Below are 23,903 nucleotides of genomic sequence, written 5' to 3' on the forward strand. Positions count from 1 at the left end.
AATGGCTTATTTATGTCACTCGTCAATAGGTTGGCTCATTTATGTCATCGTCGTTACCAAAATGGCTCATTCATGCCATTTTTCATTAACACCGGTTTTACAATACCAGATACCAAAATGCCATTTATGCCACTCGTCAATACTCACGTATCAAATTAATAATGAATGTTGTTTACCCCGAATTTGGTAAATCAATTGAATTTGTACGCGGGTATAGGATATGTGTTTGAATCTCGATATATTTGATGGATACAAGATTCGTATGGTTAAGATGTGAAGAAAACGATGATGCTTAGAGGACCACTGTGGATTTATACATCTACTAACATATAAGTATTATTTGTTTGAACAAGTAATAGAGATGAACACAATGATTCCGGACCAAAATCTAATATTGAGAGAGAGATTTGTATATATCTTCTAGTACAAAAATGTTGTTGATCCCGGGGAGCCAGCCCCTGCAAAGGAGAGGGATGTGCTCTATTTATAGTGTGACCTCCATGAGTCTCATATGATGTGAGCTAATAAAATAATATCAACAAGGACAGCTCTGCACGGATTTGGTGGGATTAGACTGACGGCGCCGTCTGACACACGCATGGTGAGTAGTTGACCAGGACAGGACGTTACTGGCGCGTGACCCGCGTGCAACGGCCACCCGGATCAACGGCTACTCGGACCAACGGCCACACGGACCAACGACCACGAATGCTCGGACCAACGGCCACGAATGCTCGGGTCACCGGGCTTGGTCGTTCCAATGACGAAGAAGGCAGATTAGTCGGCCCCCTCGCTCCACCGGTTTGCCTCGCGTCCAGTTTTTACCGTATACAGATAGCTCCACACTTCCCGGATCTCCGATCTATCGGAGTAAAGGGGAGTGGATAACTTCCGAAACCGGTGGCCCTGTCAGCTCGTCGTTACCTTCTTATTTCTTTGTTTTGAATGTTTGCCATTATTTTGGTCATGATCGTTGGTCCGTTTTAGGACAGGTCGACTTATAGTCGTTAATTCACCGTGCCCGTGGGACTTATCCGATGCTTCATAAGTTCAGATGCCTCCGAATTACGATAGGCATTTTCTTCAGGGTCGGTATTTTTTCAACCTTGGCAAAGTTTTTGATGTAGCAGTCCTCGTTTTGAGGGAATTTGCCGAGCTTTGGCTTGGGTCATTGTGACCTTGTCGCCTTTGTCGAATTTCGGGCACAATCCTCGATATAGAGTATGTGAGTGGGGCAGTGCCGGAATACGGCGGTTACCATCGGGGCGAAGTCCTTTTAACAGAAAGACACCCAAGATTTTGTTATACCAGCTTTTGCGTTTGCAAAATGTTTGTACATATGAGAATTTTAATTCCTTCTGCCTTGTTGTAGTAAATGAAAAATGGGACACGATTCATTATGATCGTTTGGTCCTTACATCGGAGGTTGTGGCCGGTGGCCGGGCCTTAGTTTTGCCGTAGCAAATGTTGAATGGGACACGATTCATTATGATCGTTTGGTCCTTACGTCGAAGGCTATGGCCGGTGGCCGGGCCTTTGTTTTGCCGTAGTAAATGTTGAATGGGACACGATTCGTTATGATCGTTTGGTCCGGTCTTGACTTGTTGAGCCCCTCCGTTTTCCACTAACCGGGGTAAACCTCGATGTGGGTATAAGTCCCCTAGTATTTATCCGAGCTGCGAGGTCGGGTGAGTGTTATCAAGCCCCCACTTCGGAGGGTGTGACCTCGAGTTTCCGGGTGCTGGTCCCTTATCTTTGTTGAGTAACACGTTGTACTCGTTGCCTCATTAAAAACCTAGTCGGAAAACCCATTTTGGGACAAAACCGTACTAAGGAAAAGAGTGCAACAATTGTTTTCAGACCTAGATTCTAACTTTATCCGGTACTTGACTTCCTGCAAAAAAAGAAAGAGGTCAATAGAAAAACACGAGAAGTCCATACCTTAGTCCGACCTGAAGCTTGGTTTCTCCGGATGAGAATATGGCCGGTACCTCTCCCTCGACGATCTGGCCTCCGGTTCGTAATTCTTCCTTGGTCTCTCCAGACTTTTGTTCATATTTACGGGCCCCGGGGGAAGCTCGAGTTGGTCATCCTCCACCCGAATCTTCGACTCATACCGGTTATGGACATCTGCCCATGTCACGGCCTCGTATTCCACCAAGCTTTCCTTTAATTTGAACGAAGCCGTCGAGCTCCGAACATTGAGCCCCTTTGTGAAAGCTTGTGCAGCCCATTCCTCCGGAACCGGGGGAAGCTCCATTCGTTCCCTTTGGAACCGGCTGACAAATTCACGCAGTAACTCATCGTTTCTTTGGGCAATACGGAAAATATCCGCCTTCCGAGCCTGCACCTTTTTGGCTCCGGCGTGTGCTTTTATGAAGGCATCGGCGAGCGTTTCGAAAGAAGTGATTGAATGCTCGGGCAGATGATCGTACCAAGTCAATGCTCCTTTTGCCAGAGTTTCCCCTAATTTTTTCAGCAACACGGATTCGATTTCATCCTCTTCCATATCATTGCCTTTTATAGCACAGGTGTATGAGGTCACGTGTTCGCAAGGGTCCGTTGTGCCGTCATATTTTTGGATATCCGGCATTTTGAACCTCTTCGGGATCAATTTCGGGGCCGCACTCGGAGGAAAAGGCATTTGAATGTACCTTTTCGAGTTTGGCCCTTTTAGCAAAGGTGGAGCCCCCGGTATTTGATCCACCCGGGAGTTATACGTCTCGACCCTCTTTTCGGTCGAGTCTACCCGTTTTGCCAAAGTTTTGAGCATCTTTAGAACCTCGGTGGAGGAACCGGCTCCGGAACCGTTACTTTCGACCATCCGTGGCTCGTTTCTTCCGATTTCGACAACACCCTTCGTCTTCCCCGGGGTTGCTTCATCTCCTCCGTTTTGCAACCGGGCTATTGCGATTCCCTGTTCAGCAATCGCCGCTCTCTGTTCCTGCAACATTTCAAAAATTAAACGCAAGTCAATATTATCATTCGGGGTATCCGGTTCTTTTTGGACTTGTGTCCCGGACAAAGTAATCGAATTGTTAGTATTTAAAGGGTCAGTGGGGTTTGGCAATCCTCGCGGCCCGCTGCCTTCATTTTCAGCCACGATCTCGTTGTTGTTGACGTGACCAGATTGCCCACTGTTAGCCATTTGGTCCGTTTCTTCCGAGACGGACATCAGATGTTTCCGATTTTGATGGGTAAGATAGAGATCAAGATCAAAGACCACTATTATCCTAGCCCCACGGTGGGCGCCAAACTGTTTACCCCGAATTTGGTAAATCAATTGAATTTGTACGCGGGTATAGGATATGTGTTTGAATCTCGATATATTTGATGGATACAAGATTCGTATGGTTAAGATGTGAAGAAAACGATGATGCTTAGAGGACCACTGTGGATTTATACATCTACTAACATATAAGTATTATTTGTTTGAACAAGTAATAGAGATGAACATAATGATTCCGGACCAAAATCTAATATTGAGAGAGAGATTTGTATATATCTTCTAGTACAAAAATGTTGTTGATCCCGGGGAGCCAGCCCCTGCAAAGGAGAGGGATGTGCTCTATTTATAGTGTGACCTCCATGGGTCTCATATGATGTGAGCTAATAAAATAATATCAACAAGGACAGCTCTGCACGGATTTGGTGGGATTAGACTGACGGCGCCGTCTGACATACGCATGGTGGGTAGTTGACCAGGACAGGACGTTACTGGCGCGTGACCCGCGTGTAACGGCCACCCGGACCAACGGCTACTCGGACCAACGGCCACGAATGCTCGGACCAACGGCCACGAATGCTCGGGTCACCGGGCTTGGTCGTTCCAATGACGAAGAAGGCAGATCAGTCGGCCCCCTCGCTCCACCGGTTTGCCTCGCGTCCGGTTTTTACCGTATACAAATGTACTTCATGTGATTTTTGGAAAATGCATATACGGGATGCAATCAATTTTTTCCCTTTATTTGTTTGTTCAAACGTTGACTGAAAATATTTTGCTTTGTTATTTGAATATAACAAATGAGAGTAAAATCCACTATTTGGAGAAATTAAAAAAAAAAAAATCAAGTTTATGAATCCTCATCATTTGCATATGCTCTATCCTCCTCAAACCCCACTTGTGGAATTTCACTGGGTATGTTATTGTTGTTGTATATGGTAAGAAAATGATAAAAATGGCTACTACAATTTTTCTTAAAATAAACGAATCTAAATTTGCTTTGTGTGCATGCACAAATTGACAAAAGATAGCGATGACACCAAATTTCTGCGGATGTAAGTGCACTATTAAAATTTTACATATTTAATTTCCTTTTTTGTTTGGTTCAATTCTGTAACATGTTGCCTTTTTTTTAAAAAAAATTATTTATGGAAAAGGCTCAAATATGTCATTGAACTAGCGAAAATGACTCATTTCTGCCACTTGTCAATAGTTTGGCTCATTTATGCCATCGCTATTACCAAAATGGCTCATCTATGCCATCGTCGTTACCAAAATGGCTCATTTATGCCATCGTCGTTACTAAAATGGCTCATTCATGCCATTTTTCATTAACACCGGTTTTACAATACCGGATATAACACGTGACCTCCAATTAAAGGTCCACATCGTTTAATTAAACTAGCCCAATTTTAAATCTCAAAATAATAAAAAAAAATCCGACCCAAATTAATGAAAAATGGCATGAATGAGTGACATAAATGAGACATTTCCTATAACTTTATGACATATTTGAGTCTTTTCCTTTTTTTAATACTACGCAATTTTCCTTTTGTATTGCTGTAAACTATAAAAATCTAGAATATATAATTTGAAAGGTTTCAAATTTGATACCAATCAAAGCACATCCTTTTAAGCTTTGACATTATCGGCATCCTGCGTGTTATGAATTTGTCTTTTTTTTTTAATTTTTATTTTTATATTCAGTTTTTTAAGACATGTCACATCAACAGCAGAGCAAGGAGTTATATTTCAATAAGCGGATTTAAAATATAAAAAATAAATATACAAAAAAGTTAAGGAATTCAATACATAATATATATACATAAAAAAATATAGTAGTAATCTTAACATTGTCACATCCCAAGACAATTTATAGCTTGTTTGATCAAACTTCTAAATTTTTTTTTAAAAAAAACCTTTGTCAGAAGTATTGTCGAAAAAATTATTTACAAGGGAGAGACATTTTTAGTCCGAAAATTAACGTTAAGGAAAATTGAAGTCTAACAAATGGAAGGAGGAGCATTTTAACTCAAACATTAACGTTAAGGGCAATTTAGATGCAATAGATAAAATATTGATAAATTTAAGCCATTTTTAATACGTTAGAAGCAGTAAAAAATATAAGTTTTCTCGAATAAAAGCTTTACATTTGAGGTAACAAATTTATTACACTAACATAAAAATAAAAAAACAAAAAAAAACATCATCATATTACAAAAGAAATAAATTTATACATCATCGTCAACGAAGAGTTAAATTCCATAATAGTACTACTAAAAGCAATAATATCCGTGAATCCTTACCTTTTATTTCAGACGATTTATAACCGTCCGATCTTTAAATTTGACCGTTAGAACGCTCCTCCCTACTTTACGGCTTAAATTCAAACTCATCTACAAAGCTCCCAAAAAGGACAAAAAATTAATAACAATAAACAAATTGCCATTTCAAGAACGCTCAAAGCACTACTAAGCCACAAAACCACTACTCTTTTTCTTTCGCCGCTTCTTGAAGTTTTTTCATTTCTCATATTTTGTCAGATATATTTTCAAAGATGATGATGAGAAGCCGTAAACCCCCACTTGCTAGATCACCTGTTGGAATTAGGAATCGACGTGTTGTTCAATCTACTCCAAATCCCATGAGAACCCCACCTGGTATTTTTCTTTAATTAATTACTACTCCACTCTATTTAGAGTTGGAAAACAAATAATCAAGACCCCTTTTGCTTTTTTTCCTAGTTTTGTAATGGAAAAAATGAAGAGAAATGGGTGTTGACTGTTGTTTATTTGTATAATTAGTACAGTATTTAGAGTTGGAAGACAAAAATTTGAGACCCCTTTTTTGTTTTTACAGTTTTGTATGTATTGGAATGAAGAGAAATGCGTGTTGACTGTTGAGTTTTTTTTTTTTTTTTTGACTGTTGAGTATTTGTATAATTAGTCTGTATTTAGAGCTGGAAGACAAATTTGAGACCTTTTTTTTTTCCCTCAGTTTTGTATGTATTTGTATAATTAGTACCGTATTTAGAGCTGGAAAACAAAAATTTTGGGACCCATTTTACTTTCTTTCCCAGTTTTGAAGAGAAATGGGTATTTGACCGTTGAGTATTTGTATAATTAGTACTGTGTTTAGAGTTGGAAGACAAAAATTTGAGACCCATTTTGCTTTTTTTTTTCTTTTTCTTTTTTTCTTTTTGTATGTATTGGAATGAAGATAAATGGGTGTTGACTGTTGTTTATTTGTAAAAAATAATATAATTAGTACTGTATTTAGAAGTGGAAGACAAAAATTTGAGACCGCCTTTTGCTCTTTTTTTTTTTTTTGTTGTGTATTTGTATAATTTGTACACTGTATTTAGAGCTAGAGGACAAAAATTGTGAGACTCTTTTTGTTTGTGTACATCCTACGCTCTCCAGACCCTACTGATTACACTGGGCATGTTGTAGTTGTTGTATTGGAAAAAAACGAAGAGAAATGGTTGTTGAATGTTGAGTATTTATATAGGGGATTGGGTTGTGTTGTGTTGTTTCTTTTCTAGTTTTGATTGTATTTTAGGGAATTTCTTTTGGTTAATAGCTTTAAATATGAATAGGGACCAATTTTCATTGTTAGTACAGTAGTTGGAATGAATACAAAATCTAAGGCCCTTTTCTATTTCAGTTCTGTTTTGAAATAATGGATTTTTCAGACATAGCTGATTTGGGCGTAGTTGTTATTGTGTTGTTTTTCTTTTCTGGTTTTCGAAGAATTTTTTCAATTGTTGAATATAAACAGGGAAAAGTCCCATACTTTGTGTTACTGTTAAACTGTATAACATTTAAAGACCCCCTTTTTCCTTATCAATGTGATGTTCTTTGAGAGATTTTTTCTCGGGCTAAAGATTGTAAATGCAGGTTCTATAACAAAATCTCAGTTGCCTAAAAGGGCTGGCAGCAATGTTGAAGAATGGGAACTTCGTCCAGAGTACCGTACCATTTCTTGTGAACTAAGGTCTTTGGCAAAAATGGTGCAGAACGACTTTGGTAGGGATGTGAATGCTGCTGATAACTCTGATTCGTTGAATGCAAAGAGAAGTCCTTTATTTGAAAGGGGCAGGTTTTATGAAGAGTACTCTGCTAGAAGGAATGAGAGATTGAAGAGGAAGAATGGTGGTAGTGATACTGGTGATGAGAAGAAAAAACCGGTGTATGATTTGGGAGTTAGAGTTGAATCTTCCAAGAAAAGAGGAGAGCCTAAAGTGTACCAAAGCGCGAGGAAATCAGCTGTTGCTTCTACGCCAGTTGCAGAGAGGAGAGAAACTCCGAGGTATTTCTTGAGGAGCAGCACAGCTAGTAAGGAGAACAAGAAGCCTCCTTTGCCTTTGCCTTTGCCTATCAGCATGGACAAATCTGTGGGTTTTTCAGAAAGGAGACCTGCAGCCAGAAGAGCTAGGAAAATTTGAGTTGGAATGAACTTGGAGATGCTTGATTTTCCCTTAAGACTTTTATTGGACAAAAAAAAGTATTATTAGCTTCTTGATGATTTGGGATGGCAAATGTAGTTAGTTCTGTGGCAAAATTTGTAGATTAGGGTGTTTGGTGTTTGAAGTACAATGAAGAGGCTATGTGGCTGATAGCTTCAGTTCAATTTCATGGATGATTGCGATATGAATCTTTCCCTTTTGCTTTGCTTATTTTTAAGCTTATATTTGTGCATTTAGTCATGCAGTATAGTCATGCCCTGTTTATTTTCAATCAATTTGTCTCATAGGTAATATGTCCTGTTGATCCAAACTACTGTAAACACCAGCAAGTTTAGACAAAAAGAAAAATGAGAAGCCCCACTAATCTAAACAAAACTAACCAATATATTCTTCTGATACCATCATACTTGGAGATGTCCGTGTCACCAAAACAATTTCTTGCGGGTTTTATAGGTTGTGATGCGGAAGATTAAGCTGGAACTATAAATATGCTTAACCAGTTTCCCTTACTAATTGAACAAGACGTAGACACTTGCATAAGCTGGAAAATGCAAGTTAAAATGGATAGCAACTACTCAAGTCATCGAGTGACATATAAAACAAGAAGACACCTTTATGCATGCACAAAACACAATTAATCGAGATAGTATAATACATCAATAGTGACTAGGACGGACATCTCGTATCCGAAAACTAGCAACGCGCCCTGTCAATCCTCCGGGGTCCAAATAACTTAATTTTCTCCCATGAACTATTTGTGTCAATGGATTAGTTTGATCTGCAGCTTGAGATAATGAGCGTAAACTGAAAAGAAGAATCATAAATAGTTGAACTCACAGATGTTGGATCAATATGCTTAGATCCCACATAAAAATGACCTAAGACTAATCCAAAGAATTCAAGCAAGGAAGTACTTAGATGACATTTTCACTTTTCATTTGATAATAGATAACTTGCACTAGTGTACTAGCCAATACTGAAAAGCAGCATCCACAAAAATAAGCCAAAGTTGCGTTGAAAATTAATTCAGTAACACTCTTTTCCAATACAGTATAGCTCATTCATCAAAATTTTGGTCACCTAAGCTGAAGCAAAAAGAAAAAGAATTCGTTCTACCGGTGTCCTAGTTCAAGTCTTAAGAATGTCACAGGTTGCTAAACATCGTAAATCTTCTTACTCTCTGGACATGCAGCTTGTTATCCATATCAAGTTGTAACCAGAAGATACAGGAGGCCTTTCAGATACTCCACTATTTCAGATCCTCCCAGCTTGGAACTTCCAAATACTCTATCGACAAAAGTAATTGGAACCTACAATAGCAAAATCCGAACTTGAATTCAGGCTAACCTTTAGAAAGATGAAAAGTACAACATACAAATAAAACCAAACAATGACGTGGTTGCAGGTGACTAATTGTGAAGAACTGAGATGACCTACAAATAGCAAAATCCGAAGTTGAATTCAGGCTAACCTTTAGAAATATGAAAAGTACAACATACAAATAAAACCAAACAATGACGTGGTTGCAGGTGACTAATTGTGAAGAGGAAAACATAATAATAGAATAATGAAGAGAGCTCTCTTGGGAGCAAAAGAACCAGAATATATTTCTGCAGGTTGAAACTCAAGTCGATATATTCCTGCAGGTTGAATCATTATTTTTCTTGAAATGAATGTTATAAATATCAAACGGGTCACAGCCGCATCTTTGCTGGTCCAGATAACGTCCAAGTCTAGCATTTTTCACATCTCAACAACTAACTAATCACAGTGACCCTAATGAGTTTACCAACAGAGATCAGACATAATGAGCTGCTGGTAATCTGCAACCAAACTATAGAGTTTCTACAAGGCCGGTAACCCTTTCTCCCTTGCTCCTCATTCCAATCACACGAATGAAATAAACAAAGCACCAATATCAGCCAACTCTGTAGCAGATCTAACTTCAACTTCGATGTCACTTAGACCAACTTCAGATACAGAACTCAATCCCAAGAATCTAATTTCAGATGCCTGTCATAAAGAATCTCCATCGATAATTACAAATTCACCTCAAAATGGAAGTCTAACGCAATGCAAGGACCGCTCAATCAAAGTGTAATACATCCAGAGGCCAAAATAAAATGAGAGAGGGGCCAAAAAATGTACGAATTTTCCCAGAGTATTCTAAAGAGAGGAAGGGAGACAGGGAGAGAGAGAGAGAGAGGGGGGGGGGGGGGGGGGGGGGGGAGAGCATACACTAAATGCTTCACAATTGCCATTAGGCTGCATCATGATTTCTATTAGAAAAGCATTTCAGAGATCATAACTTATGCAGTGAATAGCAAGATGCGGAAAGAGATCAGATTTTCTGGTCCAAACAAATGTTAATACAGTGGATTAATTAATATTCAACAGTATATCCATGTCTGTAGCTACCTCTTCAATGTGGTAACCTTTTCTTGAAGCCCGAACAATCATCTCCATCTGAAAAACATATCCTTTACTAACACAAGAGCTTATGATGTCTTCTAGTGCAGACTTCTGATAAAGCCTTCAAAACAAGCAATTCAGTTTTAGACACTGAGTATACAAATTACAGAAGTTGTGACTACCATTGTATAAAAGGGATATGGAAGCTCTAGCATAAGAGTAAAATGTGTGATGATCATTCAGTTTCTAAAGCACAATTTCACACACAAAACAATGATTCCTGAGACTAAATCAATATTCCATATAAAACTATGGTGTCTTTCTTCCTTTTCTATGAGGACTTCCCTCCTTTCTAGTTTTAAGTTTGTAGAATAATAGGAAGTCTTGATCTATTATTATTATTATCTCCCATTACATCATATTATTAGATTTAAAATCTCCATGCCAGAGTCCCAGACACTAAGATCCTAATCTAAGCAACCCCTTATGCAAAGTACATTTCCTAAATACATTCATTACAATTCATAGAACCACTGATTTCCCTCTACTTCCAAGATAAAGCATACCGGAAGGATCCAGTTAAATCTGATACACCCGGCCAAAGTAGTGTCTGTGCAAGGACATTTGCTCCCCTACTTGTCAATTTGCGCATAAGGTTCCATCCATGGACACCACCACTAGAAACATATCGAGTTCCAGTAACTATATTGGCACCCGTCTCCATTTGTTTCCTAGACATAAAAATTAGAATTATAGTTCTAGTGCTCACCATTACAAGAAATGTAGAAATTAGGAAAATAGATACTCACTTGATAAATCTTGGCAGGTATTTTGGCTGTAAAAAGAATCAACAATAAAATTTAAAATTCAAACAGAAGAATAAGCTTTGTATAGAGATTCTACATTCACTTAATAAGGTATCAGTGCCCAGAAAATGTGTCACCTCGTTACCAAAAAAAAATGAAAAAAAATGTGAAGACAAAGGAAGGATGAGGGAAAAAACAAAAGAAAAGAAAAAGAGAATCCTTAATGGGGTCACATAATTAAATTCAGAAAGATCACTGATATTTTGGTCCTACACTATCAAGTCTCAGTTGTCCAAGCAACCAATCGTCCCTTTTTCTTACCTTTGAGGGGTGATGGATGTGAGAGAAAGTACATCAGTGCAGGCACGGACAAGTTATACAACAACGAGGGCGTGCAATAACGTAATGCACAAAATAAAATTTCAATTTATTCGATATACACACTCAAAACAGTGGATGATCTGTGAATTACTCCATGATATCAAGCACAAAAGAAACCACTATATACCACATATCCCCTTCTGTTCCTTTTCCAACAAAAAATAATTGATGTTCAAACAAATAGATAAAGGACCTTTTCCAACAAAACAAAAAGACAAAATATAGAAGGAAACCAAACGAAGCCCGTATCTTCAATCATACTTACATGGTGAGAAAGATCCGCATCCATAATAACAACAAAATTGCCTGAGGCATGCTTCAAACCATGAATATATGCAGTGCCTGCCATAAGAGGAATGTCAGGGATTATTCATTCTTATTTAAAAAAAAATAAAAAAATACATGGTGATCATATCAAAATGGAAGTACCTAAACCAAGTTTCCGAGGTCGAGCTCTCAATAACTGTAGCAAACAAGAGAAATGAGCAAAGTGAGACGATAACTAGGTATGACCAAACAAGCATAATGTGCAGCAACCGGGTGAAGTAAGAAACTACTAACAATACGATCTTCTCCATATACTTTCTGCAATTGTTTGACAATATCCTGTGTTCCATCTGGACTTCCATCATCCACTACTATTATTTCGAAATCAACATCCCTGAGTAAGGAAAAAGATAATTTTTGCGATAAGAGGCTGCTTATCCATTTTACATGATTTTAGCACCTTCAAATACTGCACACGAAAAAATTAGCACTGAGATATTATTCAAATACAAGGAAAAGATGACTTTTGGTCCTCAAAATGGGATCATCCCCCTCAAAGACAATAAATGACATCGCGAACATGGTGTACATTACTTTTGCGTCACAATACACAACAATATTGAATAAAACAGGATCCAACATCTAGGGAAATCAATCTCTATAACAATGTCTTCTTGGCGAAAGCCTATTGTCTCGTGGTTGAATATCATAACCTTAGCAATGAGCAAACTAACAACAAGCATGAAAAAATGGTAAGGATGTGAAGGACGGAAAGTAACTCCGCATCCATATGACAAATAGAGAATAAATCACCTTCCCCCCCCCCAACACAAAAAAAAAAAAAAAAAATCTTCCAAAATAACTTAAATGGTTGTACGTTGCTTCCCAGAACTGTTAAATGCTTTGACGGAGCCAAATTAACTCCTGATAAGTAATATCTGCCAGCAACACTCATTATTTGCCAACTTACCAATCAATGAATGTGCTCGAAAGTAACAATCTTCATGAAAACTTCCAACCATCTACATTAATTTCCACAAAAACCACGTAAAAAGATACAATCTTCACAGATCCTCCTGTATAATCTAACTTAAATTTCGATCAAACTATTACGAACCTGCATATAGTTGTGACTTGTAAGCTAAGTTACTCGGACTCTTCACTTTTGGTGCCGCACCCGTGTCGACACGACATGGGTGTGGGTATGGGTTCCATACCCAATCTGGTCAAACGATTTCGGGTATTTTGACCAAAATCGATGGAGGAATTCCGGACAGATTCAATGATTTCAGTAATCAAAACAAATGACAAGGTGAAATTGAAGAAAATGGAATACCTTGTACATAGAAATTTCTATGTCACTCCTTTTTCTTTTATCTCCTTCCAGGATTTTTCTCTTGATCAATATTTTCTCCTCAGGTTTTCCACATAATATCTCATAATTAAGGTTTTATAACTCTATTTTCAGATATTTGAAGTAATTTTTGCCAAATCCCCGCACCCGTATCCATACCTAGATCCGTATCCCCGAATCTTAAAATTTAGATCATGAAAGATCCAACCTCTAGATCCAAATCCACACCCGTATCGGACACCCGCACCTGAGTCCGAGCAACTTAGCTTGTAAGAACATGGGTGGCACACCTGAGCTGTAACTGACCATCTATCTCTCTCTCACACACAAAAAGAGAGAGAAGCTAGGGTTGACAGATTTTTTGGAAAAGTGGAAATTGTGCATTCCTCTGTTCCTTCCCTTCTATTCCTATACTGAAGTTCTCTTCAACCTTCTTCTTCTTCTTTTTTTCGTTTTTTTGACAATGATAACATATTCTCTCTTCAACCTTCTATCTAACCTCTCTATCACCCGTTCTTTCTCTGTGATCTCTGTTTCACTTCGTCTCTATATTCTCTTGCCTTCTTTCTTTATTCTCTCCTATTTTTCTTCTCCATTTATACTCTATTCTAATTCTAATTTCTCCCCTAAATAGTACCAGTTTCAAAAAAAATCTGATTTCTCCCCTATAACAGTTCAAAATTAAGGACTACCCTTTTTCCTGATTCCTTTTCATATGGATCATAGCTTAATCGAATACGTAACTACTGGGAATTGGGATATAAAACAAACCACCTTAAAAGTAACAATTTTTACACAATTCCAATTAATTTCCTCTACATAAATCCAAATTTAAGTTGCTTACAGAAGATCCAATATGAAAAACAATTCTATTTTAACATATCACAAACCCCAACTCGGATATTACAGAAACCACATTAAAAGTAACAAATTTCACACAATTCCAATTAATTTCAAAAAGTGGAATAGAGAGGGAGAGAGAGATAAAGAGTGTTTACGAGAGATGTTTGAAGACAAGGTAAATGATGAGAGCAATATTGAGGCGTTCATTGTAGGTTGGTATAATTATACTGTATTTGTTCTTCTCCTCCATTTTCTTGATTGATCTCAAAGTTGGAAATTTTTCTTCAATGGTAATTATACCATTTACAAGATTAATCCACCATTAACAAGACCGACCCGACCCGAGAGTTCTAATTTTGGGCCCCGGATGGTATTTTTTAATTTGGAAAAAACAAATGAGAATGTAATATATCGCAATTTATACGCACGCATTAAAATTTGGTTTAATATTTATCCTTCAAATGAAAGGTAATGTTCACGATCCACTTTTTAAAGAGTAACTTATAGATGCATTATTCATAGCCCACTAGTAGCTTAAAGAGTAGCAACAACATACCCAGTGTAGTCCCACATAGTTCGGTCTGAGGAGGATAAGATGTACGCAGACCTTACTTCTATCTTTATAGGGTAGAGAGATTATTTCCGATAGACCCTCGGCTATTAGTAGCTTAAAGAGTAAAAGTCTAAATTATTACTCACTAAAGGGGCTTCTTTTTACTCTTTCCTTACTAAGTACTAAACTATTTGTTCGAGATTAGTGTGACAAAATGATACCTAAGGGAAGATCTATGAAATTATCCCTAAAGAGTATTATAAATTATTATTTCAAGCCTTGAAGATGTATTTTTAACTGTCACACTCAGCCAAAGTAATTTATGTTGGATTCAAAAGTTTTGGAAGAAAATTGAATGTTTCTGGTAGAAACTTTTTGCGAAGAATGAAAGCTTGTTTAGCCCGTATTTTGTGTAATTTTAAAGAGAAGACCGGAAGCAAATAAGTTGTATCAGTACCATATAAAAAGAATTCCATGATCCACCTACACGTTTTACTTTTATGGTTATATCGGGAGTTACTCCACATTGTTTGTTGTAAAACAGATAGTGGATTTGTCTGTCTTTTGTTAAATCTTTTTTCACGGCTCACAATAAGAGGATGATTTTGGAAAGAATGAACCAAAAAAAGAAATGAAGCCTATATATATGAATGCTCTTACACATTTTATCGCAAAAACTCAACCAGGGGCATAAGAAGTGCTAGCACCAGAAACAAACAGACTTGGCTCTAGAGGCAAAAGCACCAAAAAGTGGGGGAGAATTCAGACAGACACAGCACATTGCAGATGCATTTCTTCTATTTACAACCAGCACATTTGTTGGATGCTACTATGCATAGAGAGGAAATACTTACAAAAAAAAAAAAAAAAAAAAACCTATAATGCAATCAGTCAATGCAACCACCCTGATGACATCATACGCAGACCAAGATCACCAACATGGAAGGATCGGGTCGATTAATCATCCGACTGGTCATAATCCCAGACGTTTGCATCCTCATTACTCTCCTCAACGGAAACTACAACAGTCTGACCAACTTCACTGATATTTACGGATGGTGAATCTTTAAGTTTCTCGTCACTCTCCTTGATATTGGTTGTTGGTAGTAGCTCACTAGAAATGATTGTCCGGTCATCTTCAATTTCTGACATGCTTTCGTCAACTCTATGATAAGCCTTCATAAAACAAGGCAAAGAAGAAGCAAAAGACAAAAAGAAAGATTAACGAAGTTGCTTTGCTTTTCTTTCCCTACTATTTTTATACTAGCAAATTCATATGTTATTTAACTATTCCAGAACACAGCTGCAAAATGAATGGTAAATCTTTTGACTTGCACAAATAGTTGTGTTGTCCCATATAAGTGAAGCTACACGCATTGGTTCAACAACAACAACAACTATTATTATATAGCGCAGACACCAAAGATGGATATGATTATGACTATTCCTAGCTTTTTACTTCAGGGTGGTTTTAAGTTCCTACCTTGGTAGGAGTAAGGTCTGCGTACACCCTACCCTCCCCAGACCCTACGTTGTGGGATTTCACTGGGTGGTTGTTGTTGTTGTTGTTGTTGTTGTGGTTTTAAGTTCCTATCAACTTCAACTTTGATCATTTACCTAATTTATATGTAAGCACAAGCTACATGGGAAAAAGAGAAAACAGAGAAGATTTATGGAATTTATTTTGCACAGTAGATGCCAAAGGCAGATCTGATTATGACTATTCATACCTATCAAATTAGTATTCAGAGGGCTTAACTGGTGATTCTTATGGTAATCAATAGTTAACATGTGCACACTAAGGTCTTTCAGGAAATACTCTCTATGCATTCAAATAACTAATGAACAAAACCATATTAAAGGGGAGGTTCTGGCAAGAACTGTACCACACATGTGCGCGCAGGAGACAGCACTTTGAGGGAATTTGGGCGACCATTGAAATTTGTCTCTGGAACTCCAGGTATTCCTTCTGGCGATGTGAAATGGTCAACATCATGACCAACCTGTCATAAAATATATTGCACATCATCATGAAGACAAAGATCATCCGTAAACAGTCATCTCATTTTTTTCAATTAACTAAACAACGCGGGGGGAGGGCAGGAGGCTCAAAGACTCCCAAGCTTAGAGAGTCAGATATTTTATCCAACTAAAGGTTGAGACAATTATAGTTATTCAAGCAAACTCCTTACTCTTCCATGGCCACCAAATGCCCAAGCATCACTATCCAGTGCAACTCTGTACTTCCCTGGCAAGTCGCATCCAACTTTATACCTGCTTTCATCATGTGAGGATCAGAAAAAAGAGTTAAATCAGACAATGTGAAAACGATTCATTTTGTTTACTTCTCCATAAAGCTTGTTAACAGGATTAAAAAACAAAATTTTACGAAAAGTAAAACATATATACCCTTCATATGTGTTATCTGGGTGGAAGTTGAATACAAATACGAGGTCGCCACGTTCAAACACAACAATCTGCAAAGTGAAGTAACTAAATAAATATGAAATCCATCAATAAATGGAAGGTGAGAAGGTTTCTACATGTCCTTAGATAGCATTTATAAACCGAGCATTTCAACTTTAGATGATTGTACCTTATTATCTTCATCCATGCTGCTTACTATCTGTTTTCCTGATGCAAGGAATGAGAACTTTTCGTCGAGAAAATTCATGGCTCTGTCAAATGCATTCATGAACTGCATTTCAACATGAGAGGGAGGAAAGATTGAGAAAAATAGATATCAGATTAGGCCATTCAATTAGTATCACTTCATGTGAAAAAAAAAAAAAAAAAAAAAAACGTATTCGACAAATATAGCAGGATGTGGATTGGTAGCCTCAAATTATAGCTTCAAAGAATCAACTTAAACTGCTCACTAAAGCCTTATTGGCAGTAAACGAGGCGGTAATTAAGTATGTAGATGAATTTAACACTGGGACCTCTAAAGAAAATAAGAAATTTGTCCTTGGAAAAATAAGTAGATAAAGATGAAATGAGCTATCTTCCTCTGGACCAAGTAAGCAATCTAAAAATTAATAGATATTTAACAAGCTCCAATACAAAATACTGAACCTTGTATCTCAAGTGTTCGGTATCCAGGAGGTTCCACTGGCGTCTACATTTGTCATAACTCCAATTATTGCCGTCTCTAGGGAAGTCAATCCAGTCAGGATGGCCAAACTACAATGAAATTCATCAGACATATCACAATTACTCCAAAACAGACACACTTGCAAATTCTATACCTTAATCTTCTATATAGAAAAAGTAAGCAATGTACTTTTCTAAGATGACGTTTTTGTCGCAACATAATAGAAATCCCTAGACAATGGAAACACTGATTGTGCTGTTTATCTCTATGTTTCGACCCATTTGCATGCACAACAGCTTCGGCCATATTTGAGGAATGTGTCTTGTTCCAGTAAGCCAAACTAATTGTAATTATCACAAAATATCTAAGCTGTAACTCATACCTCGTTACCCATGAAATTGAGGTACCCCTCTCCTCCTAAGGCCATCGTGAAAAAGTGGATCATCTGTGAGTAAAAGCTAAAAGTGAATAGATGGAAAAAAGACCTCCAAATGAGAAGAGACAACAACAACAACAACAACAACCCAGTGAGAAGGATATTGAAAAAGAAAACAAAGCATAAACAGAAAAGACAAATGATAAACGGAAAATCGAATGGTCCATCAGAAACTATGTCTAGTGACTACCTCATAAAGAGTGCCAGAATTCTCATGATTAACTAATATAAACCTTAAAATGCAATAAGAGCAGACAAACCTTGTGAAGCGCAATCCCTCGGTCAACAACAGGAGAAGCATCTGTCAAGCAAGACATGCCAGAATACATCTCTTTGTCCATTAGGAGAAATGCAATGGTCTTGTCACCCACAATAGACTGTTTCCAGCAGACAAAATAGGAGAGATCATAAAACTAGAAGTCACCGGATAAATAACTAACCATGAGATCCAATAGCTACCAATATTCTGAAGCCCATGGCAAAAGAAGTCTTTTACACTTTGGGACGTGTATATTTGAATTCTATCTAACAATTTCTCGAAGAATTGTTAGTGTTGATGTAAACATGTAATACCTGGTCATGGCTCTCTGCGTAAGCTATACATTTCTCTGTATATCTCCTATTTGTCAAACTCGATGTTACTTCCTTCATGGACCAGTCTAGATCATTCTTATTCTTCAAGTAATCTATCCACTTATCTGGGATTGCCATTGCCAGGCGGTAATCAAAACCAATTCCTCCCTCAGAAACAGGTCGGCCAAGGCCGGGCATACCGGAAACATCTTCGGCAATAACAGTTGCGTCTGGGAAGATCTTGCGAATCAGATTATTGGCCAACATTAAATAGACCACAGCATCAACATCTGTATCCTCGCTGAAATACTCATTGTAGTTCCCTGTGAATCCCATATTGATTCCATGGTGAACATACAGCATAGAAGTTATTCCATCAAATCGAAATCCGTCAAATCTATACTCTTCTAGCCACCACCTCAAGTTGGACAGAAGGAAACGAAGAACCTCCCAATTAGCATAGTTGAACAGCCTGCTATCCCACAACTTATGGTAACCTCGCTCTCCAACATGAAAGTAAGATTCTTGAGAACTTTGGCCAATATCAAAGCCGTTGAGGCCATCATTGATATTGCTGCTTGCATGACTATGAACTACATCCACCAGAACTTGTAAACCCAAGCTATGTGCTTTATCTATCAGATACTTTAAATCTTCCGGGTTTCCAGATCTACTGCTCACAGCAAAAAAGTTTGTAACATGATATCCAAATGATCCATAGTAAGAATGTTCCATTATGGCCATCAACTGGACAGTATTATAGTTATTTTCCTTAATTCGAGGCAAAACATCATCTGCAAACTCACGATACGAATTTACACGTGGCTCAGAGTTGCTCATGCCGACATGTGCTTCGTAGATTCGGGGGGCTTTGGGTTTGGGAGGGCGAGGGTATTTGAAGTGGTACCTGTTTAATTGCCGAATTAGTAAGTGTTCAAGCACTAACAGATTGACTCATTTTGTTAAGGGGAAAAGTATGGATCAAGTCCAAATTAGAAAAGACAGATTATTTTAGCTTTTGCATTTCAAAATATCTTACATAAAGAAGATGAGTAAAAAAAAACATGTTTAATGCCTGTGACGAAGTGATGACAAGTTACTGAAGAAAGGAGTTCAATATTCAGCTTCAAGATATGAATAACAAAACCTTTCTGAAGGTGGTGGGTCCCAGTAGACACCATCATATGGTGCTGCAAATCTTGTAGCGTCTACAGTGGCATACTTTATCCAAGCAGGGATACGATCTACCCAAACTCCATCACCATGCTTGAAACGGAACTTGACTCTGGAGTTGTGTGGAATGGCTGGGTTGCCGTCTACATCAGGAATTCTAATACTCCAAACACCAAATTGGCCCTTCTCCATCATGTGGTTGGAACCATTCCATCCATTGAAATCGCCAACAACTTCTGCTTCCCTGCATTGTGGATGAGTTAATTAGAAGCAGAACCTTCGTAGCAATCAGAACATGTAAAAAGTAAATTGTTATGATGATGGAAACTGGTATTTCGTAGTTGAAAAGGACCTACTGAGCAGCAGGAGCCCATTCACGATAGACTATGCAACCTTCTTCCCTGTTGAATCCAAATTTTAAATAACCTGGGAAAAAAGAGAGCAATTTACACAAGAAAACCCTGCTAAATCTCAACAACAGTATTATTGTTGAATGTAATATTAAGAAGCTATTTTGAACAGAAAGAGTAACTCATGATTGTTGAAGGAAATTATGAAGCAACAGGAGGAAGATTTTTTTACTGTAAAATTGCTTTAAGATTTTTTTTTATGTTTATATAGTAGATGTTGAATCCCCTCGGCTTCTTTGTGTGTATTAATTTTTATCTTTTGAATTTCCTTTGTGAAAATCATGACCCCGCCACTGACATCAAGGGTGTTTCACTTCTCCAAAAACTTGTTTACTTTTTTGATGAACCAAACAAACAGCTTTTTAAAAGTTTGAGAAGTACTTACTCCCCGGTAGGCAAAATTCTCTAGCAAAGTCAAAGTAGGTATAAACAAGTCATCTTCAATAAGGTCAAATTGCCTAAAGCTCAACTTTTGGCTGTTACCTAGAGCAAATTCCTCAAGAGCTCCCTCATATTTTTCAATGAGCTTTTTCTGATCCACATATCTCTTCATTCTGTATCTGAAGTGATCGAGATAAGGTTCCAAAGCTGGATCCAACATTAGGAGACCAATATTTTCAGTCTCACTGTCTTCCTCTGGGGATGCCGTTGTCGAGTTGTCATCGGTCAAAACAGCGGAAATAGCTGAACTCTGCTTCATCTAGGAAGGCAATGCACCACAGTCAGTTTATATCAAAGGAGGAAAGGTATTAACGGACCTAAAAACGAATTTGGAAACACCATGCGCATAAAGATAGTAATGAAAATAATAAATGCACACAGGAGTAAAGAGCTCTTTTTCCCAAGTTTAGGTACTATAAATTGGTGGGACCAAGTAACACATCGTACAGATCAAATATAGCATGAACACCAGTACATAATTTTTCTAGCTATTTCTGTATTCTCCGCGCAACCATATCAAATTATCAAACATACCCTGTCATCTTTTCTAACTCTTGATTTTGGGGTGGAAGAAATATCCCAAGACTGTTCCGGAGATCCAAACTTCAGTCGAGTATTATGTTGAGAAGGAAAACATATCTTATTTCTAGAAGCCTGTCAAAGAAATTCTTGAGGTTACATGGATATTTTGAGAATTTAAGAAATCTTACACTATAATTGAACAAGTAAATGCAGCATATCCTAATCTTTGGACTCAGCTAAAAAAACTGAATCTGAATTCAGTAAATCTGACAGTACGTTTGTAAATTAATGTAGAAATTATTGTAGTAGCATTTGAGATTCTCAAGGTCCATACAAAGAACACATCCTCAATTATCCATCTCACATGATACAATATTTTAAATTGCAATTTAACACAAAAAAAAAAAATGTAAAAAATAGAAACATCACGATCGGGTAATCAGAAGATACTCGTCTGAATCTATTATTGGAACATTTAATAAGCTAGGAAAAGCAAACTTCAGTAGCTATCTCAGCAATTAGAGCTTATTCTATTTCCACCAAAACCCGTAACAAGTTTAACTTTCATAAAAGAAACAATTGTTACCAAGTATACCCTCCGTCCATTTTTACTTGTCCTCTATACTATTTATGTCAATTTTTACTTGTCCAGTTTAGAAAATCAAGACATAATTTAACACTTAGTTCCTAATTTACCCTTACATTTACTATAATCACTTCTCAATGCATTTCCCAAAATATTGCATTTCTTATATTCAAAGGGTGATATAGTAAAATTGACATTCTATTTTTGGCTCCTTAATAGGCATGTCAAGTCAATACGTGACAAGTAAAAATGATCGGAGTGAGTAACTACCTCAAGTATTAATCCACTAAACCTAGAACACTCTTTCTAAATATCCCCACCCCACCCCACCCCCCACTGTCAATTTATACACTCAACCCATAAACACTCAACCACTATACAAATTTGAGAATAAGATAAATGCACTTGCCACAAGATAACAATATACTTACATAAGGCTCTATCACTATCTTTTTTCTTCCATATTGATGTGGAAAAAAAAGCACCCTCATTCCAAAATGTAAAGAGATGATCCAGAAATATCAAGAAAGATGTAATTAAAAGGCTAAGCATAGTTAAATTAACATGAAATTAGTAAAATTACCACTGGAAAAACTTGAGGTGAAAAAGAGGCTTGAAAGGGTGTTGATAAAACATTGAAACTATTCTCCATGATCAATGCTTCTTTGCTTCTTCACTGCTTTTCTTTGTTGCTTCAGCTTTCGTTTTCTTATTTGTTTAACACACTTTACTGCACTTCTCATGATTTCGTCTTTTTATAATGGCTTTTATGATAAAAATAAATAAACATATGACCCCTCCACTTTCTGGATATCTCTCTCCGACCCCACTGGTTTGTGAAATCAAAGAAAAACCCCTTACCATTTCGCTATTGAATCTATGTCCGTATTCTTTAGTTTTCTTATATTTAAGTTGTGTAGACCGTAAAATTATTCTCTGCGAGTTGTTTACCCAAGTCATATACAACGGCCAATTTAAAGATGTGATGGTATAATTGAGATCCTTTCATTTTTTAATCCGAGGTCACTAATTCAAATCTTAATTATAGATTTTTTTTTTGGTTGAATGTGTTGATAAATACGGCTTGTATGAAAACAACTCCATTTGTTGTAATGATTATTTACAAGATTTCTGCATTGAGCATGTTTTTCTTGCTTTGAAATGTATTTTTGAAAAATATGTCGAGGCTATTTAAAATTGTTGATTTTGAGATATGTCATTCTTAACATATTTATGATATGAGTTATTCATTCTACATAAATTTTAGAATGCCAGATGTCTTTAATAAACCTAGATATGATTGAATAAAAAATGGACTGACTTGATTACGAGATTAATCTATTCCGTCAACATATACCCGTCGGACCGTGAATTAAATTATCTAAAATTTCAAAATAAAGCTTCTGATTTAGATTAAAGTCCACAGGAACTAAGATAAACTTTGTGAATGACCAACCATTTTCAGAACATCATGGGCGATAGTGGCAATCACATTTGGATGAGAATTGAATATTTTTCAACTACGAGGACACAACTGGACACGTGAAAGAAAGAAAGAAAAGAAGGAAAAACACTTTCAGTAGTGGGCCAAACGAAAGAAATTAATTTGTCAGTTTGCTCTTATTATACTTCTTTGGACTTCCACGTGATCAAAGGTTGTCCGTCAAAACAAAAAAAAAACAATTCATGCAGATTCACGGTTGATATGAAGGCAAAGAGTACTGCTTTGTTTAATGCGTATAATTAAAAAATGTGATATATTTAAAAAGATTAATTTATTTATATATTGAGTGTTTAGTTAAATACATAAAAACCTTTTTAAAATTCAAGTTGGACTCGTTTGCTAGAACATTATAGGTTCAGATGTTCAATCGAAACATATCATAGTTTGAATGTTCAAATAAAATTTACTGCCATATCTTAGTGTTGTGAATATATTCGACCATTTTTGTTTTTAAAAAATTTAATCAATATTATTAAATAAAATTATTTGTAATGGTAATTTAACTAATTTGGTTGTGTAAAGACTTTTACACTGTTAATGCTTACGTCACTAGAATAATTCCATTAACAGTCCACATCACAATAATTAACAATCTTATCTTGAAACGGAAAACATTATTATGAACCATCAAATCAATATAGCTGCCAAAGTTTACAGTTTAATAATTACTAATCTTTAACTTGAAATGAAATTTTTTCAATATCGACCGTCAATCACCAAAGTACCAAAAACCGCTTGTCGAGTGGTAGTTGCATCATACTAATAATTTGCTGGTGCGAAGTAGTATATGACAAAATGTAATGCCCACTGTTCATGTGGTTTATCTTTCAGGTACGGGCGGAGCTAAAATTTTAATT

The 23,903-nt window shown here is 37.0% G+C and overlaps 3 protein-coding genes across 5 annotated transcripts; 1 reads left to right on the plus strand and 2 right to left on the minus strand.

The window, feature by feature from the left end:
* Nucleotides 1-5,618: 5,618 nt before the first annotated feature.
* On the plus strand, nucleotides 5,619-7,901 carry LOC132628200 (uncharacterized). The gene is made up of 2 exons (XM_060343952.1): nucleotides 5,619-5,883; nucleotides 7,123-7,901. Exons 1-2 carry the CDS (start codon nucleotides 5,781-5,783, stop codon nucleotides 7,668-7,670), a joined length of 651 nt encoding a protein of 216 aa, XP_060199935.1. The 5' UTR covers nucleotides 5,619-5,780; the 3' UTR covers nucleotides 7,671-7,901.
* A 701-nt stretch (nucleotides 7,902-8,602) lies between these two features.
* LOC132628199 (dolichol-phosphate mannosyltransferase subunit 1) lies at nucleotides 8,603-14,128 on the minus strand. Its single transcript, XM_060343950.1, has 8 exons — nucleotides 13,910-14,128; nucleotides 11,852-11,951; nucleotides 11,720-11,753; nucleotides 11,556-11,632; nucleotides 10,913-10,938; nucleotides 10,670-10,834; nucleotides 10,110-10,224; nucleotides 8,603-9,001 (listed from the first exon to the last, which is right to left on the minus strand). The coding sequence occupies exons 1-8, from the start codon at nucleotides 14,002-14,004 to the stop codon at nucleotides 8,897-8,899; spliced, it is 717 nt and encodes a 238-aa protein (XP_060199933.1). The 5' UTR covers nucleotides 14,005-14,128; the 3' UTR covers nucleotides 8,603-8,896.
* Nucleotides 14,129-14,922: 794 nt separating this feature from the next.
* Nucleotides 14,923-22,283, minus strand: LOC132628198 (1,4-alpha-glucan-branching enzyme-like). Of its 3 annotated transcripts, none has more exons than XM_060343948.1 (14): nucleotides 22,126-22,283; nucleotides 20,969-21,088; nucleotides 20,477-20,684; nucleotides 19,940-20,009; nucleotides 19,558-19,827; nucleotides 18,411-19,317; nucleotides 18,098-18,214; nucleotides 17,784-17,846; nucleotides 17,383-17,490; nucleotides 16,904-17,005; nucleotides 16,717-16,784; nucleotides 16,500-16,581; nucleotides 16,194-16,310; nucleotides 14,923-15,483 (listed from the first exon to the last, which is right to left on the minus strand). In XM_060343948.1, exons 1-14 carry the CDS (start codon nucleotides 22,192-22,194, stop codon nucleotides 15,265-15,267), a joined length of 2,520 nt encoding a protein of 839 aa, XP_060199931.1. In that variant the 5' UTR covers nucleotides 22,195-22,283; the 3' UTR covers nucleotides 14,923-15,264. The 3 variants fall into 3 exon arrangements, with proteins under 3 accessions (XP_060199931.1, XP_060199930.1, XP_060199932.1); XM_060343947.1 differs by having other exon boundaries at nucleotides 20,477-20,693; XM_060343949.1 differs by lacking the exon at nucleotides 20,969-21,088 and having other exon boundaries at nucleotides 20,477-20,693; nucleotides 22,126-22,278.
* Between the last annotated feature and the right edge of the window lie 1,620 nt (nucleotides 22,284-23,903).

Source organism: Lycium barbarum, chromosome 2 (genome assembly GCF_019175385.1).
Source record: "Lycium barbarum isolate Lr01 chromosome 2, ASM1917538v2, whole genome shotgun sequence".
In the NCBI taxonomy this organism is placed as follows: domain Eukaryota; kingdom Viridiplantae; phylum Streptophyta; class Magnoliopsida; order Solanales; family Solanaceae; genus Lycium; species Lycium barbarum.

What these genes read in the sequence shown, in the direction of transcription:
- LOC132628198 (XM_060343947.1), bottom strand. Translation starts at nt 22,194, where the DNA reads ATGGAGAATAGTTTCAATGTTTTATCAACACCCTTTCAAGCCTCTTTT. An exon ending in GAGGGATTGCGCTTCACAAG is followed by an intron (nt 17,847 to 18,097) that starts GTTTGTCTGCTC and finishes TTTTACTCACAG; the next exon opens with ATGATCCACTTTTTCACGAT. An exon ending in TCAATTTCATGGGTAACGAG is followed by an intron (nt 17,491 to 17,783) that starts GTATGAGTTACA and finishes ATTTCATTGTAG; the next exon opens with TTTGGCCATCCTGACTGGAT.
- LOC132628200 (XM_060343952.1), top strand. Translation starts at nt 5,781, where the DNA reads ATGATGATGAGAAGCCGTAAACCCCCACTTGCTAGATCACCTGTTGGA. An exon ending in TCCCATGAGAACCCCACCTG is followed by an intron (nt 5,884 to 7,122) that starts GTATTTTTCTTT and finishes TTGTAAATGCAG; the next exon opens with GTTCTATAACAAAATCTCAG.
- LOC132628199 (XM_060343950.1), bottom strand. Translation starts at nt 14,004, where the DNA reads ATGGAGGAGAAGAACAAATACAGTATAATTATACCAACCTACAATGAA. An exon ending in CTTGTCTTCAAACATCTCTC is followed by an intron (nt 11,952 to 13,909) that starts GTAAACACTCTT and finishes TTCCTTACTCAG; the next exon opens with GGATGTTGATTTCGAAATAA. An exon ending in GATTTAACTGGATCCTTCCG is followed by an intron (nt 10,225 to 10,669) that starts GTATGCTTTATC and finishes CTTGTTTTGAAG; the next exon opens with GCTTTATCAGAAGTCTGCAC.